Source organism: Ursus maritimus, unplaced genomic scaffold (assembly GCF_017311325.1).
Source record: "Ursus maritimus isolate PB19 unplaced genomic scaffold, ASM1731132v1 scaffold_18, whole genome shotgun sequence".
Classification (NCBI taxonomy): domain Eukaryota; kingdom Metazoa; phylum Chordata; class Mammalia; order Carnivora; family Ursidae; genus Ursus; species Ursus maritimus.
Window position 1 is genome coordinate 26,422,679 of NW_024424230.1, and position 12,914 is coordinate 26,435,592.

A 12,914-nucleotide genomic window follows, 5' to 3' on the forward strand; every position below is an offset into this window, starting at 1 on the left:
TTCTGCTGTTGAGTGGGAGGAGTTCCTTATCTATTTTGGATATTAACCCCATATCGGATCTATGTCTGCAAATACTTTCTCCCGTTCTGTATGTTGACTTTTCTCTCTATTGTGGTCCTTTGCCATACAGAAGCTTTTTAGTTTGACGTGGTCCCGCTTGTCTGTTTTTGCTTTTGCTGTCATATGCATACATACCTGTTTTCTGTTTTGCCTCCTTATTAGTATTTAAGCTCCGTGGGAGCAGTGAGCTGTTTTGTTTTCTGCTCTATCCCTAGCTCCTGCCACATAGAGGAGTTCAATCAATAATTATAGACTCTATTTGAACTCAGACTTATGGGTTCATTCACTAATTTATTGATATGCTCAGCACCTATTTCCCACACATCAGCCGTGTGCCTTAGCCCTGGATTTATGGGGGTGAACTCAGGCCTGACCCCCTGCCCCCACAGTATTTGCTATTTTGTGGGAAGGATCAGGAGTGAGTAGGGACGGGTTACAGGTTTTACAAAAGGAAAAAGTCCAGGGGATTGTGAGCAAACATCATCAAGACAGTGCAGTTTAATCATAAAAATAACTTACCTCTCTCAGGAAATTTCCATGCGCACTTCCCATGCCTAGCCCTTTATTGTATCACTTTATTTAATAATCTTAACAAATCTGGGACTGTGAGTGATAATCTATTATTATGCCCATTATATAGATGAAGCTCCAAGAGGCCAAAAAAACCTGTCTGAGGTCCCATAGTTAGGAGGTGTCGGAACTCAGTCTGGGGCCCAGCTTCTCTTCTGACTCCAAAACCCACACACTTCTGCAGTCACCCCTCCCCCCACCAGTCATGTATGTGTTCCTTTGTGGGGGGGAGGCTTCCCCGTTTGGGAGCAAGCTGTTTCCCTTCCAAATAAACACAGGGGGCCCAACTCTGCAGGATGAACCTCACTTACAGGTAAGTGAGTATTTGCCCTGTTTTTGGAATCCAAGACCTCTTTGGGAAGCCAGTGAAAGCTTCCGATTCTTGCCAAGATATGCACATGGGCAGACAGACAGGGGATTTGGCCTCTAATTCGGAGTGTTCCTGAGTTCCCTTAAGGCTGGAGGCTCAGTGGACAAAGTTGATGAGCGTGCAGGCTCGGGGCTGGTTGGTCGGCAGGTGGAGGGCATGCTTGCAGGAGAGCGGTTGGCTGTCTCCAGGCGTGAGCAAGGCCCCGGATGCTGGAGCATCCAGAATGGCCAGAATAAGAAAACAGCTCGTGTAAAGGACCACACCAGGAACCGGCATCCGGGGAGCAGGAAGGGAGGTTTGGGAATGCCAACACTCTGTCCAACCTGGTGTGTTCACGTGCTCTCTGTCCTTCACTCCCACAGGGTGAAGCAGTCGGAGCTTTTCGACAGGTGGAAGAGCCTGCAGATGTGCAGATGGGCGATGAATATCTCGGAAGCCAACCAGTTTAAGTATCTGTGATTTGTCTGCCCTTCCCAGCCCTTCCGTTGGTGCCGTTCTCCTTCCTGCCGCCCCGTCCCGCAGGGCCCAGCCCCGGGCTCATCTTCCCCAGAGCTGGCCCTTGGCTGGGCTTTGGGATCTGGGCCATGGGGAGGTTCTCACTCAGTGCACAGGCTGAGGTGGGCACCTTGCTGGCTGCTGTCCCCCACATTCTGGCCCTCCGTCCTCACGGCAGCCCTGCAGGCCAGGGGCATTGTCTCCATGACAGCCCCGTCCCAGTGCCGTGCTGGGCTCCAGGTCTCCAGCAGGCTTGAGCGCAAAGGCGCACTGAGCATCTCCTCTGGCTACACCTTGTCACCACCCCGTCGTGGGGCAGCCTGCACCAGATGCGTGAGGCCAGCTGCAGACTCATTTCTAACTGCTTTCTAACCCAAAGCGATAGATTCTAAGTGCCCAGACAGGCAAGAGCCGTAACTTAAGTTTCTCCTGTCTGCGAGAACTAAGCAGCTGGCAGATGTCAGAAGTTCCTTTTGAGTGATGTGAACTGTAGGGTTCTCTCCATCGCCGAACTTCCTCGAGCTCACAGTATTGTTTTAGCGCAGAGAGAGCTCACCGAGTGGAGTTGGTGGGATCCTAGGAATGTGCATGAACCGGATGCGGGCAAGTAAGGGTGTAGTTTGCAGGGACCGAGGCGCCGTCAGCATGCAGCCATCCTACCCGGGAGGCTGCGAAAAGCAAGTGACACTAAGCATTTTGTCTTTTCCTTCTAAGTCATTTGTCCCGGGCCCTGTCCAGAGACCGAGTCGTGGTTTTAAGCAGCGCATTTTCAGAAATGTGGATGTTTAACGTGATAACCCCTGAAGAGCAGGCGCTAGCAGCCACGACCAGAGGCCTCTGTGAGACTGCGGATTCCCAGCTAAGGCCCCACAGGAGTCTGCGGAGACCCTACCCCCCATCATAAAGGTCGAACATGAACTTGAGCCCGGTGCCGGGAGGTGGGAACAGGTCCAGGATCCGTGCGGCAGGTGCCACCCCAAATCCGCCGCTTAGCAAGAGGTGTTACCGTGGGCACCACATGGGTGGACACCCCCAGGGGTGGGCGAGACCTGAGCGTCCTGGCCATGTGGCTCGTGAACACCCAGCCTAGACGAGGGCAGTGAGATGCAAAAGGGTGTTGTCCGAGCTGAGAGCTGAGAGCGGCACAGAAGTCTCCTTGGTGGGATTCACATAGCTAAGGAAACAATGAAGCAACGGGAAGATGATGCGGCCGGACAAAAACAAGGATGAGTGTGGGGACCTTCAGCAGGGATCAGCTGGCACTATCCCGGGGAGACCGTTCTGGGGGTGGGGGTAGGCGAGTAGTTTCAGGTGTGGAAAAGAGAGATGACATCAGGTCCTGCTAGGCTCTAAATGGGAAAACCTTCAAGGCCAGTGGGTTGCTTCCCTTTGCTCATTGAACGGTGATGAGATTCTTAACTCAGGCTTGTAAGAGCCTGGCACTATGAAATGGACGGGGTGGAAGCAGTGTGCTAGGAGACGGACATGAGCTTTCCAGTTGTAAGAGAGGGGTCCTGTAACTGAGGCCTTCCCCCACCCTACTGCCTACAAATAGACACACTGGCATTCTGGTTTATATATCAGTCACTCATGAGCTTGGTTAATGGGAGTCAGTCTCCCTCCATGGAGTGCTCTCCAGCAGGCTGACAAGATTGAGTTTCTGGACCAGCAAAGCTAAATGGGCCTGTGCTGATCCATGGCCTCGGCCTGGCCCCCACTCTGGGAGGCCTTAGTCATATTCTGAACAACAACACTCCACAGGAAAGACCTCTCTCTCTGACCAGAAGCCAGCTGAGCTCCCCAGTGAAATCCCTGCAAGAGAGAAAGTCTTAAAAAACAACTTTATAACCTTCCTAGCTTTGGCACCCTACTGTCACGGAATTACAGAGGGTCAGAGGTGGAAGAGCCAAGGCTGCATTCTGTAGACAAGAAAGCCGAGGTCTAGCCTGGGGAAAACGCCTGCCCAGGGGCCCACCGCTGGTGGGAGCCGAGCACAAACTAGAACCCAGGCCTCTTGACACCAGGGTGGCAACCCCAAGTTTCCATCCCAGACCTGGGAGGGGGACTTTCCAGAAAGCTCCTCCGCCAATGTTGGTGGTGGTCATCATCCTGCCTCCGTGGAGATGGTGTCCCATGCCTCCTGGGGCCACCTGGGTGCTGCATGGGACCGTGCCTGGAGCCAGTGTTGGGGGGAGGAGGCCGGCGTGGACTCGGCACCCCACTGCTGCTTCTGGAGGAAACGGAGCCTTGTGGGCTCAAAGCCCCCATGTGAGAGCAGCAGATGGCCTGCTTTGTTAGGTGCAGCCCCTGGCAGCCAGGGTGGATGGCTTTGGGCCCCGAGGGCAGGGGAGGGCGGTGCCCGGGGCCTGACCCCTCGCCAGGCCTCGGAGAGCGAGGGACCAGGCGGAGCACCAGCTGAGGCGGAGGGACGACTCCCGGGTCCGCTCCCGGGTCTGCCTCAGCAGCCGCCTTCTGCCTAGAGGGGTTTATTATTTTTATTTTTTATTTTTGTAAAGCCTGCTTGCAGAAGCTTGTGTTTGAGGGTTTTTACAAGTGAAAGCCACGGGGATGGGGCTTTTTATTTATTTTTTGTAGAAACAGTTAACTCCTGAGAACCTATTCTGGAAGTCAGCGCGACTCCTCCTTCCGCAGGAAGGGTCCCGCAGCAGCCCACCAGACCACTCTCTGACCACCCCTCCTAATGCACTTCCTCAATGACTGAAATTGCACGTTTCTGTTGACCGTCTGGTCTTGGGCTTTTGCCCCCATGAGGCAGGGTAAATGCCTTGTTTACAGTCTGACGGGGCCTGGAACCCAAGGACGAGCTCTGTATCCCCAGATGTCCATCAAGGCTGGAGAAATAGCGTTTCCAGCGAGTCGTAGAATGCTTAGTGGATCTTGATGAACGCCCGCATGAGGCATGGCTTGTCCCGGGACTGGCCAGCAGCTGGCTGTCGACGCTCGCGTGACTCACACCGAGCAGGATCCGGAGAGGCAGGGTCCCTGCCATCAAGGGGCTTCCGTTCAGGCGGGGAGGGAGTTGGTAGGCAATGAAGTGGATAGTATCCAGTCTGTGCTCCAGGTCTGCGGAGGCCAGTGAGGTCCATGGGGTGGGCAGCTGGGAGCTCACGGGGAGCAAGGCCAGCGTGAGGAGAGGAGGAATGGCCCAGGCATTGGGAGGCGTGTTGAAGGCAAGGGAACAGCATGAGCAGAGGTGTGGGGGTGGGAAGGGGTGTGGGAAGGGGCGGGTGGGAGAGCACGGTGCTCCCTGATCATCTGGAGGGGCCTCAGTTCCATGACCCCTCTGTTCTTCCAGAGGCTTGGCTCTGCCCCGTGTCACCTGTCTCTCCCTCTCTGTCTCCTGCCTGGCAGGTCCACTCTGTCCAGGTGCTGCAATGCCCCCTCCTTCCTCTTCACCACCCAGAAGAACACACCCCTGGGGACGAAGCTCAAGTACGAGGTGGACACCAGCGGCATCTATCACATCAACCAGGAGATCTTCCGAATGTTTCCAAAGGTGCTGCTTTGGGCAGGGCAGTCTGGGCGGGGCCCAGGGGTGACCCCACGTGGCCCTACGTGGCCTTGCACGGGGAGTGTGACATCCCTCTGCTGTGCCCTCCGCACCCACTGTCCTGGCTCTGGTTGCCGCAGTAGACTGAGCACGGTGGATGCCAACTGGCTACTCTCTGAGTAACTTTGGTGAGAGTGCTTGTCACAGTTTGGTTATTGTGTTACTCGCAGGGGACACCCTGAAGCCATCTGGGAGAGGGATTAAGCATTTGTCCCCCACTGGAGACAGGTGCAGGAGCAAAAACATTCATGCAAAGGTCATGTGCCCAAGAAATCACAAACCAGTAGAAAGCAAAGTGAGAAAGATTGACCTCACGTTGGCTGACCTTGGATGGTTAGGATGTCTTCCAAGGCCTCAGTCTCCCTGTCCGTAACCCTGGAGTCTGGGCTAGGAACAGGCGTGGCTGCTCCTTACAGAAAATCTCACTGAAACAAGATAGATGTTAATTGTTCTCCTTCCACATTAAAGGAGTCTGGACGCAGGCTGTTTTTTAGGGCTGGCACAGTGGCTCCCTGGTCACAGGGGGGACCCCGGGGTAAGTGATTCCCCTGAGTGAACAGCTCAGGTCATTGAAGCCTGGGCACATGCACTCACCTGTGGCCTGATCGCGGCATCAGACTCTCAGAGAAGGGGCCCTGGAACCTGCATTTTCAGCTCATTCTGATGGTTCTCATCTGAAGAGGAGGAAGATTTCACCGGATGTGTGCGTAACCACCTCCTGGAGAGTGCTGGGTCCAGAACAGGACATAGTGGGTCCAGGGTATAGACCTGCTCAATGGGGGTGTGTTCAGGTCTTCCCAGATGGAAATCCGAGGGTCCAGGCTGCCCTGCTTCCATGGGAGAGGTCGTGAAACAAAGCCCAGGGCTCCCTGCGCTCTGGTACTTGCACAGAGGGCACCGGTAACATTGGGGGCGGCGGGGAGGAGCTGGAGCGGGAGACGTGTCATACAGACACCACGCTGGAGGGTGATGGATACAAGCCACCTTTACAAGGGTCTTGCAAGGCCCGGGACGGGAGGCTGGGGACAGCAGGTGGGTTTGCATCTCACGTGGGTCGTGCAGGTGGGTCACACACAGCTCAGTTACGACATATGGGTCCACGGAGGGCCATGGGTTTGGACTGCCAAGGCCCAGGGAGTTCGAGCACGGTTGCCAAATGTTCTTTGGAAAGGGCCAGAGAGTAAACATTTTAAGCCTTAAGGGCCATATGGTCTCTGTCACAGCTATTCACCTTTTTGGCACCCGCACAAAGCAGCCACAGACCTTTGTAAGCAAATGGCCGGGCTCCAGCAACACTCTAGTTCCTATTAGGCACTGAAACGTGAACTTCACCTAATTTTTACACGTCACAGCATCTTCTTTTGATTTTCCCCCCAACCATTTACAAAGATAAAATCCACGCTTAGCTTGTGGGGCATACAGAAACAGGCCGAAGGTGTGATGTGACCCGCAGGCCGTAATGAGCCCCCCCAGCCCCCCGAATCAGAGCCTGTGACATAGAAGTATTGCCTCAGGGTAAGTCTTTCTTTGGGTTTGTATAAAATACAGCTTCTCGGTCTCCTACCCCCGCCCTGGAGATTCTGATTCCGTGGTTCTGGGATAGAGCCCAGGAGTTTCTATTTTCAGAAAGTACTCCAGGTTGTTTCTGATGCACAGAAGTTTGGGAAACACTGACATAGAACATAAAGGCCTCTATCTCTCCAAAGATAACTTTCGGTTTTTTCCTTTCCCTGATAGAAGTCAAACAGTGCAGTTTTCCCCACCGCTCTGAGATACCCTTGTTTCCCCTTCTGGTCCTTGGGCCCGTCTCTCCAGGGAAAATGGGCCTTGAGGGACAGCTTCCCACGGACAGATGCAGCCTCTCCTGCAGATTTAGCCTCCTTCCTGAGGGTCCGCTGCGCCGCGATTTTCCATGGCCCCACCCGGCAGTGGGCCCCACCAGAAGCCCAGGGTGCCGCCAGGGCCACTGTCATCCAGGGCTGGCCCGCCGATGTGTGCTAGGAGGGGGGCTGCCCCACAGGCTCCTGGGCGGGGGAGCTCTGGGGCCCCATGACAGTAGTAACAACTTGGTCCCCTTGCAGATATACCCGTGGGTCAAGCACTGCACTGGGTAGGCTTCTTGTTTATACCCGTGGTTCTTCACCATGGGAACTTCGGCAACGTTTGGAGGCATTTGGTTGTCATGATTGGGAGACACCCTCGACCTCGAGTGGGGAGAGGCCAGGGATGCTGCTAAACGTTCTGCAGCGCGTGGGTCAGCGCCCCACAACGAGGAATGATCTGGCCCAACATGTCAGCAAGCGCCAAGCTGAGCACCTGTCCTCTGCGGCATCGCATTGAAAAGCGTGACACTCACATGGTGCTATCCAAATTCTGCAGATGGAAAAACAGAGTTGCTGAGAACTCAGAGCACTTGTCCATGGTTCCTTCATCTCATGATGGGGCAAAACCAAGGCTCACCTTGGGGCTTTTGCCTCGGGCACCCAATCTGGTTGGCCCCAGACTCTTCTGGTTTGAGCCAAGCAAAGTCCTGCATCCTAGGCAAAGCTCCCCTGTCCTGGGCACGCTGGGGTGGTTGGTCACCCTGCCCTTGACTCCAGGTCTGTGCTTCTGCCTGTGCCCTGCATGTGGCTGCTGGGCTCAGTCCGCCTCCCGTTGCCCAGGAGGGGATTATGACCTAGAGCAGGGATGTGGCAGAACCAGGACTCTTAATCCTCAGGCCAGCCAGCGTTTGCTTTTTCCTGCCAACTTGCCTGTGGTCCCCTGGAGGACATGCCCAGGGAGACTTTGTGGGCAGGCAGTGCCCAGACTGAGCTAACCCCAGCAGTCAGGACACGAAAAGGTCAAAGTGCTGTGAGATGGTCATTCCCAGGGCTCCTGTGAGTGCCACTGTCAGTGGGGGTGAGACCCGGGCTCTCCTGCACTCAGAGCTCTTTCTTTGCACAGATTTGAGGGGTTCCAGGCTCTCACTGCTCCCCTGTGGTGTCCTTGCTTACTCAGCCCTTAGTCTCTTGTCCCTGCTGCTGCCAAGTCCCAGCATCTGTCCCAGTCCATATGACCTTTTTGTCCCAGGCCTGTGTCCTCCCTGTGTACCCTGACCTGAACTGAAAGGGGTGAAGGCCAGGTTTAGGGCCCTGTCCCCATCTCTGCTGCTGTCATACCCCAGCACATCTGCATGAACCAATAAAATATACATCTTGGAAGTCATAAAGAAGGTGAGCTTCCAAACACTGAGAAAAGCAAAAGCAAGCAGGACTGGCCATAACCTGTACTCTCTTCTTTCTGGAAACCAGGGCTTGCTGAAAAAGTCTGTGGAGACCTGGCTTCTCTTCCAGCTCATTCGTAATTGCCAGCGGGACTGCGAACAAGTCTCCTGACCTCTCTTCTCATCTGCAAAGTGGAATAACCACTTTCCCCCCACAGTCCCTGCAAGGCTGGCTTGTAGAGGTGGCCAGGGGTACAGGGGTGAGGGCAGCGGAAGAAGGCAGGGAGGGCCTTGCCTCTAACAGCTGTGCCCCCGTCTCCCCAGGACATGCCCTACTACCGGTCTCAGTTTAAGAAGTGTGCAGTGGTGGGCAACGGAGGCATCCTGAAGAACAGCCGCTGTGGGAGGGAGATCAACAGTGCGGACTTCGTCTTCCGGTAAAAGAGCCGCCGCGGCTCAGGACCTGCGGCTTCTACCCCCCTGGTGCTCCCACTCCCTGCCCCTCCCTCCGGCGGCGCCCCAGCCCCGTGCCCTCACGCTGTCCTTCAGGTGATCGGTCCATGCTCCCCACCCCTGCACACCTTTACACTCTGGCTTGTTCCTTCCCTTTGCCAGCCCTGTCCCTTGGGGTCAGCGGCTGAACCTGTCAGGGCCCCAGTCTCCACGTCTGCAGAATGGCAGGTCCCTAAAGAGCATGGCAGGTCCGAGGACCCTGAAGACTCACAGGGGCTGTGCAGATCCGCTGGTGAGGCCATCTGGGCGGCCACCTCCCTGGTTGAGTTCTGCTCTTCCAGAAGCAGTGCTTGGAATCGGGCAGCCTTGTGGCTGACGCCAGTGTTGGCTTTGCCCTGGCTTTAAGCTGCAGACTGGTCCTTGTATTTCTTCTTCCTTAGGTAGAGCCCCCTCTCATCTCTTTGGTGATCCTCACTTACAATCTTTAGCCTGGATCAAGACGATGGGTTGAAAAGAAAAGCTTAGAGCAAAGGGATTGGGGTTGAGGTTGTAGTGGGATCTCACGGGTCATGGATCCATAATCACCGTGCCACTCAGGGTGGGAGGGGGAAGGAGTTAAACTTGCCCCTCTGTGCGCGGGCTACCCAGATCCCACCCCGCTGGCTGCCGCTGCACCCCTCTGCCTGTAGGAGCACCACCCTGCCTTCCCCACCCCCTCACGCCGCCCGCGCTCCAGCTCGCTCTGGGTGAGTGAGTGCACGCGGCCAGGCTGCCTGTGTCTTTCGCAGGTGCAACCTACCCCCCATCTCGGAGAAGTACACCATGGATGTGGGCGTGAAGACGGATGTGGTCACTGTGAATCCCAGCATCATCACAGAGAGGTCAGTGAGCCTGCTCTGGACTCGTGCTGTCCGGTAGAGCAGCTGTGAGTGTCGCGGGTGGCTACCAGCCACGGGGAGTGTGGCGTCCACATTGACACGTGCTGTCTGTAGCGTGAGACACACACCTCATTCCAGAGACTTACCATGAAAAAGACGATGGGCCACAGCTCCTCAGTTGTTTATATTGATCACATGTTGAAATAGTAGTATTTGGGGTATATCAAGTTAAATAAAACGTTGTGAGCATTCGATAGCATATGATAAAAATTAATTTCACCCATGTCTTTCTACTTATTTAAATTGTGATCATTAGAACATTTAAAATTACATATGTGGCCTACATGATATTTCCCTTGGACAGCGCTGGTCTAGACCGTCTTCACCTAGATGGGCCGTAAAGCTTCCCAGTGTGCGATGGGGGCAGGCAGCTTCTGATGCTGGTGTATCCAGGCGGCTCTGGGGAGAAGCCGCACTCAAAGATCTCAGTCCCCACTGAGTTCCCCTCCTGGGGTCTGTCTGTGTGGAAGGCCTTGGGGAAGGGGGTTCCTGGGTTAAAACTCCAGTGAGGGGCACAGTCACACCATCCAGGTCAGGCTAAGGGCAAGAGGGAGGACAGCCAGAGACCAGAGATTGGGGAGTTGGTAAATCGGGTGAGATGCCCAGAGACACAGAGTCAGCCAAGTGAAGGAGCACTGGAGAGGAGGGAGATGAGCCCACGGGGAGGGAGGAGGGCCTTTAATGTGAAGAAGAAGGTGTGTGAGGGGCTGTGGGCGAGGAGGGGCGCAGAGGGCAGGCAGATTCTTTTGGTGGACTTCATTGGGGGTCTTGGGAAAGAAAGTACAGGTGAACGGCCTGAGGACTCCAGGGAAAGCCTCCACTTCCTCACCCCTTCCCCACCGAGTCCACCCTGGGATGCCCCCGTCCCTTGGGGTGCAGCACCTCCCTCCCTACACTGTTGTCCCTTTGGTCCCACTTACACAAATACAGCTGTCCCCGAGAAAGGCAGGGCGTTCATCCTGAGTCCCCTGAGGCCTCCGGAGAGGCCCCGGGGTGCCGGGTGGGCTCGCAGGTCCGGGGAGTGGCTGCCGACCCTCTCGCTCTGGCCCCGCCCAGGTTCCACAAGCTGGAGAAGTGGCGGCGGCCCTTCTACCGGCTGCTGCAGGTGTACGAGAACGCATCGGTGCTGCTGCCGGCCTTCTACAACGCGCGCAACACCGACGTGTCCGTCCGCGTCAAGTACGTGCTGGATGACTTCGAGTCGCCGCAGGCCGTGTACTACTTCCACCCGCAGTACCTAGTCAACGTGTCGCGCTACTGGCTCAGCCTGGGGGTGCGGGCCAAGCGCATCAGCACCGGCCTCATCCTGGCCACGGCGGCGCTCGAGCTCTGCGAGGAGGTGCACCTGTTCGGCTTCTGGGCCTTCCCCATGAACCCCTCGGGCCTCTACATCACGCACCACTACTATGACAACGTCAAGCCCCGCCCCGGCTTCCACGCCATGCCCTCCGAGATCTTCAACTTCCTGCACCTGCACAGCCGGGGCATCCTGCGCGTGCACACGGGCACCTGCAACTGCTGCTGAGGGCGGCGGCGCGGGCTGGCGGCCCCCTGGAGAGCAGAGCCCCGCTGCCCCTCTCCCGCCTGCGCCGCGCGGTGCGGGGGGCCTGGCGGTCAGGCTGTCACTACCTCGGGCGTTCAGCTTCCTGCGTGGGGGGTGTGGGCCAGGAGGCAGGGACGGGGCCCCCGGGGGGAGCCGGCTGTGTGCTAAGCGTCCCGGCCTTGGCCGGGGCCCCGTGTCCCCACCCTGCCCGCGGGTAGCATGCTGCCGAGCCACTCCTCAAGATCAGGGGCCTTGGGGGATTGCAAGGGAATAAAGCACATTTGCACTCAATTTTAGCATTCGGGAGAGCACCCACTGCAGTGGCCTTGTCGCAGCTGAAGGAAAGCCCTCCAGAACGGAAACGGGGGAGACCAGACCTGTGAGCATGGTCAAGATTTAATTCAGATTTTGGCTTCCAGAGTTTTATACTGCGGCCTCAAGCCGGGAATTGCTATCTAGAATCTCGGATCTTACAGATTAACCCAGCTGCCAGAACTTCCTGTGAAGACAGAGTGGCTCAGGGAGATCCAGGGTCTTAACCACGGTCACTCCAACTGATTTGAGTCCCTTAAGTGACACCATGAGAGTTAATGCAAGCCCTGTGTCTTAGCCTCTTCGCTGTGACACTGGCAGCTGAGAGCTGTGCTCTTTCATGAGCACAGCTCGTGCACGCACAGAGTCTCAGTGCCTCCAGGTCCAATCCTGCGTGTGATCTTCCGATGAGAAGGACCAGCCATTTGCACGAAGGTTTTCAAGCCAATGGTATTGACTCAACCCATGCTTCGCAATCTGCTTCCTCTCCTGCCTCCTTATTTTCAGCTCTGTTTTAACCAGGAGTTATTTATAAGATCCCTTCCTGGTTCTGTTCCTGAATCCTGAGGAATCCTGCTACATTGTGTTCCCGCACTGAAACTGTGGGCTCCGGGCTGGAAAGCACAGAGATGGAACTGACGAGCTTTGCAGATGGAAGTGCGTCATGGCCTCCGACACCAGCATCACTGAGGGCCCCACTGTGAAGGCAGGACTTCCCACATCCCACAGCCTGGCGGCCTTCGCGCACACGGACCACAGAGCCTGTGCTTTGGGAGGTTAACTGGGCCTGGGCCGAAAGAGGTTCACATGGCATTTCACCTCTGAAGTTCATCCCCCTTCCTCCCCCCATGGTGTTTCCGCCATCAGCGTGGTCCTACCCACAAGACATCTGCCGTGACTTGCCTTAGAACCTAGCTTTGTGGACTCGTGGAATGTTAGTTCTGGAGGGACTTGAGGCCCCTTCCTCCCACTCCCCCCCTTTTTCCAGAAGCCTATTCTGCTTAGGTCTGGGGGTGGGCTTGGGAAGACAGGATGATGAATAAAGGCAGAGTCACTTTCTACTAGGGATGGAGGGTAGACGGTACACAGACACCACCCAGCCCAGCCTGCTGGGTGCCCTGAGGAGGGTGGGAAGCTTCGAGGTCTCATCAGGGAGGGGGGCCCGCCATCCGATGACCTCCTTTTACAGGCAGAGCAGCAGGCCCAGCCAGTGAGAGACAAGAGAGCGCGGGCTCAGCCCCGGGCCTCCAGGCTCCTGTCCAGGGCTCCTTCCTTAGCAAAACCACGTTGTTTGGGCTTGCGTTTCCTGTTGGTGGGCTGCTGCGGAGTGCGCTGTTCTAGATGCTGACCTTCTGCCTTCGTTCTGAGCCCTGGCCCTGACTGGGCAAGCCTCGGGC

At 56.2% G+C, this 12,914-nt stretch overlaps 1 protein-coding gene across 2 annotated transcripts in view; it reads left to right on the forward strand.

Moving 5' to 3' along the window:
- Positions 1 to 12,583, forward strand: part of ST8SIA5 (ST8 alpha-N-acetyl-neuraminide alpha-2,8-sialyltransferase 5) — a 51,318-nt gene extending 38,735 nt beyond the window's left edge. For both annotated transcript variants that reach the window (XM_040632548.1, XM_008693074.2), the window contains 5 exons: positions 1,363 to 1,449; positions 4,868 to 5,012; positions 8,596 to 8,708; positions 9,513 to 9,605; positions 10,719 to 12,583. In XM_040632548.1, coding sequence (XP_040488482.1) covers positions 1,363 to 1,449; positions 4,868 to 5,012; positions 8,596 to 8,708; positions 9,513 to 9,605; positions 10,719 to 11,187 — 907 coding nt within the window. In that variant the 3' untranslated portion in view covers positions 11,188 to 12,583. The remainder of the gene's footprint in view (positions 1 to 1,362; positions 1,450 to 4,867; positions 5,013 to 8,595; positions 8,709 to 9,512; positions 9,606 to 10,718) is intronic.
- Positions 12,584 to 12,914: the final 331 nt, after the last annotated feature.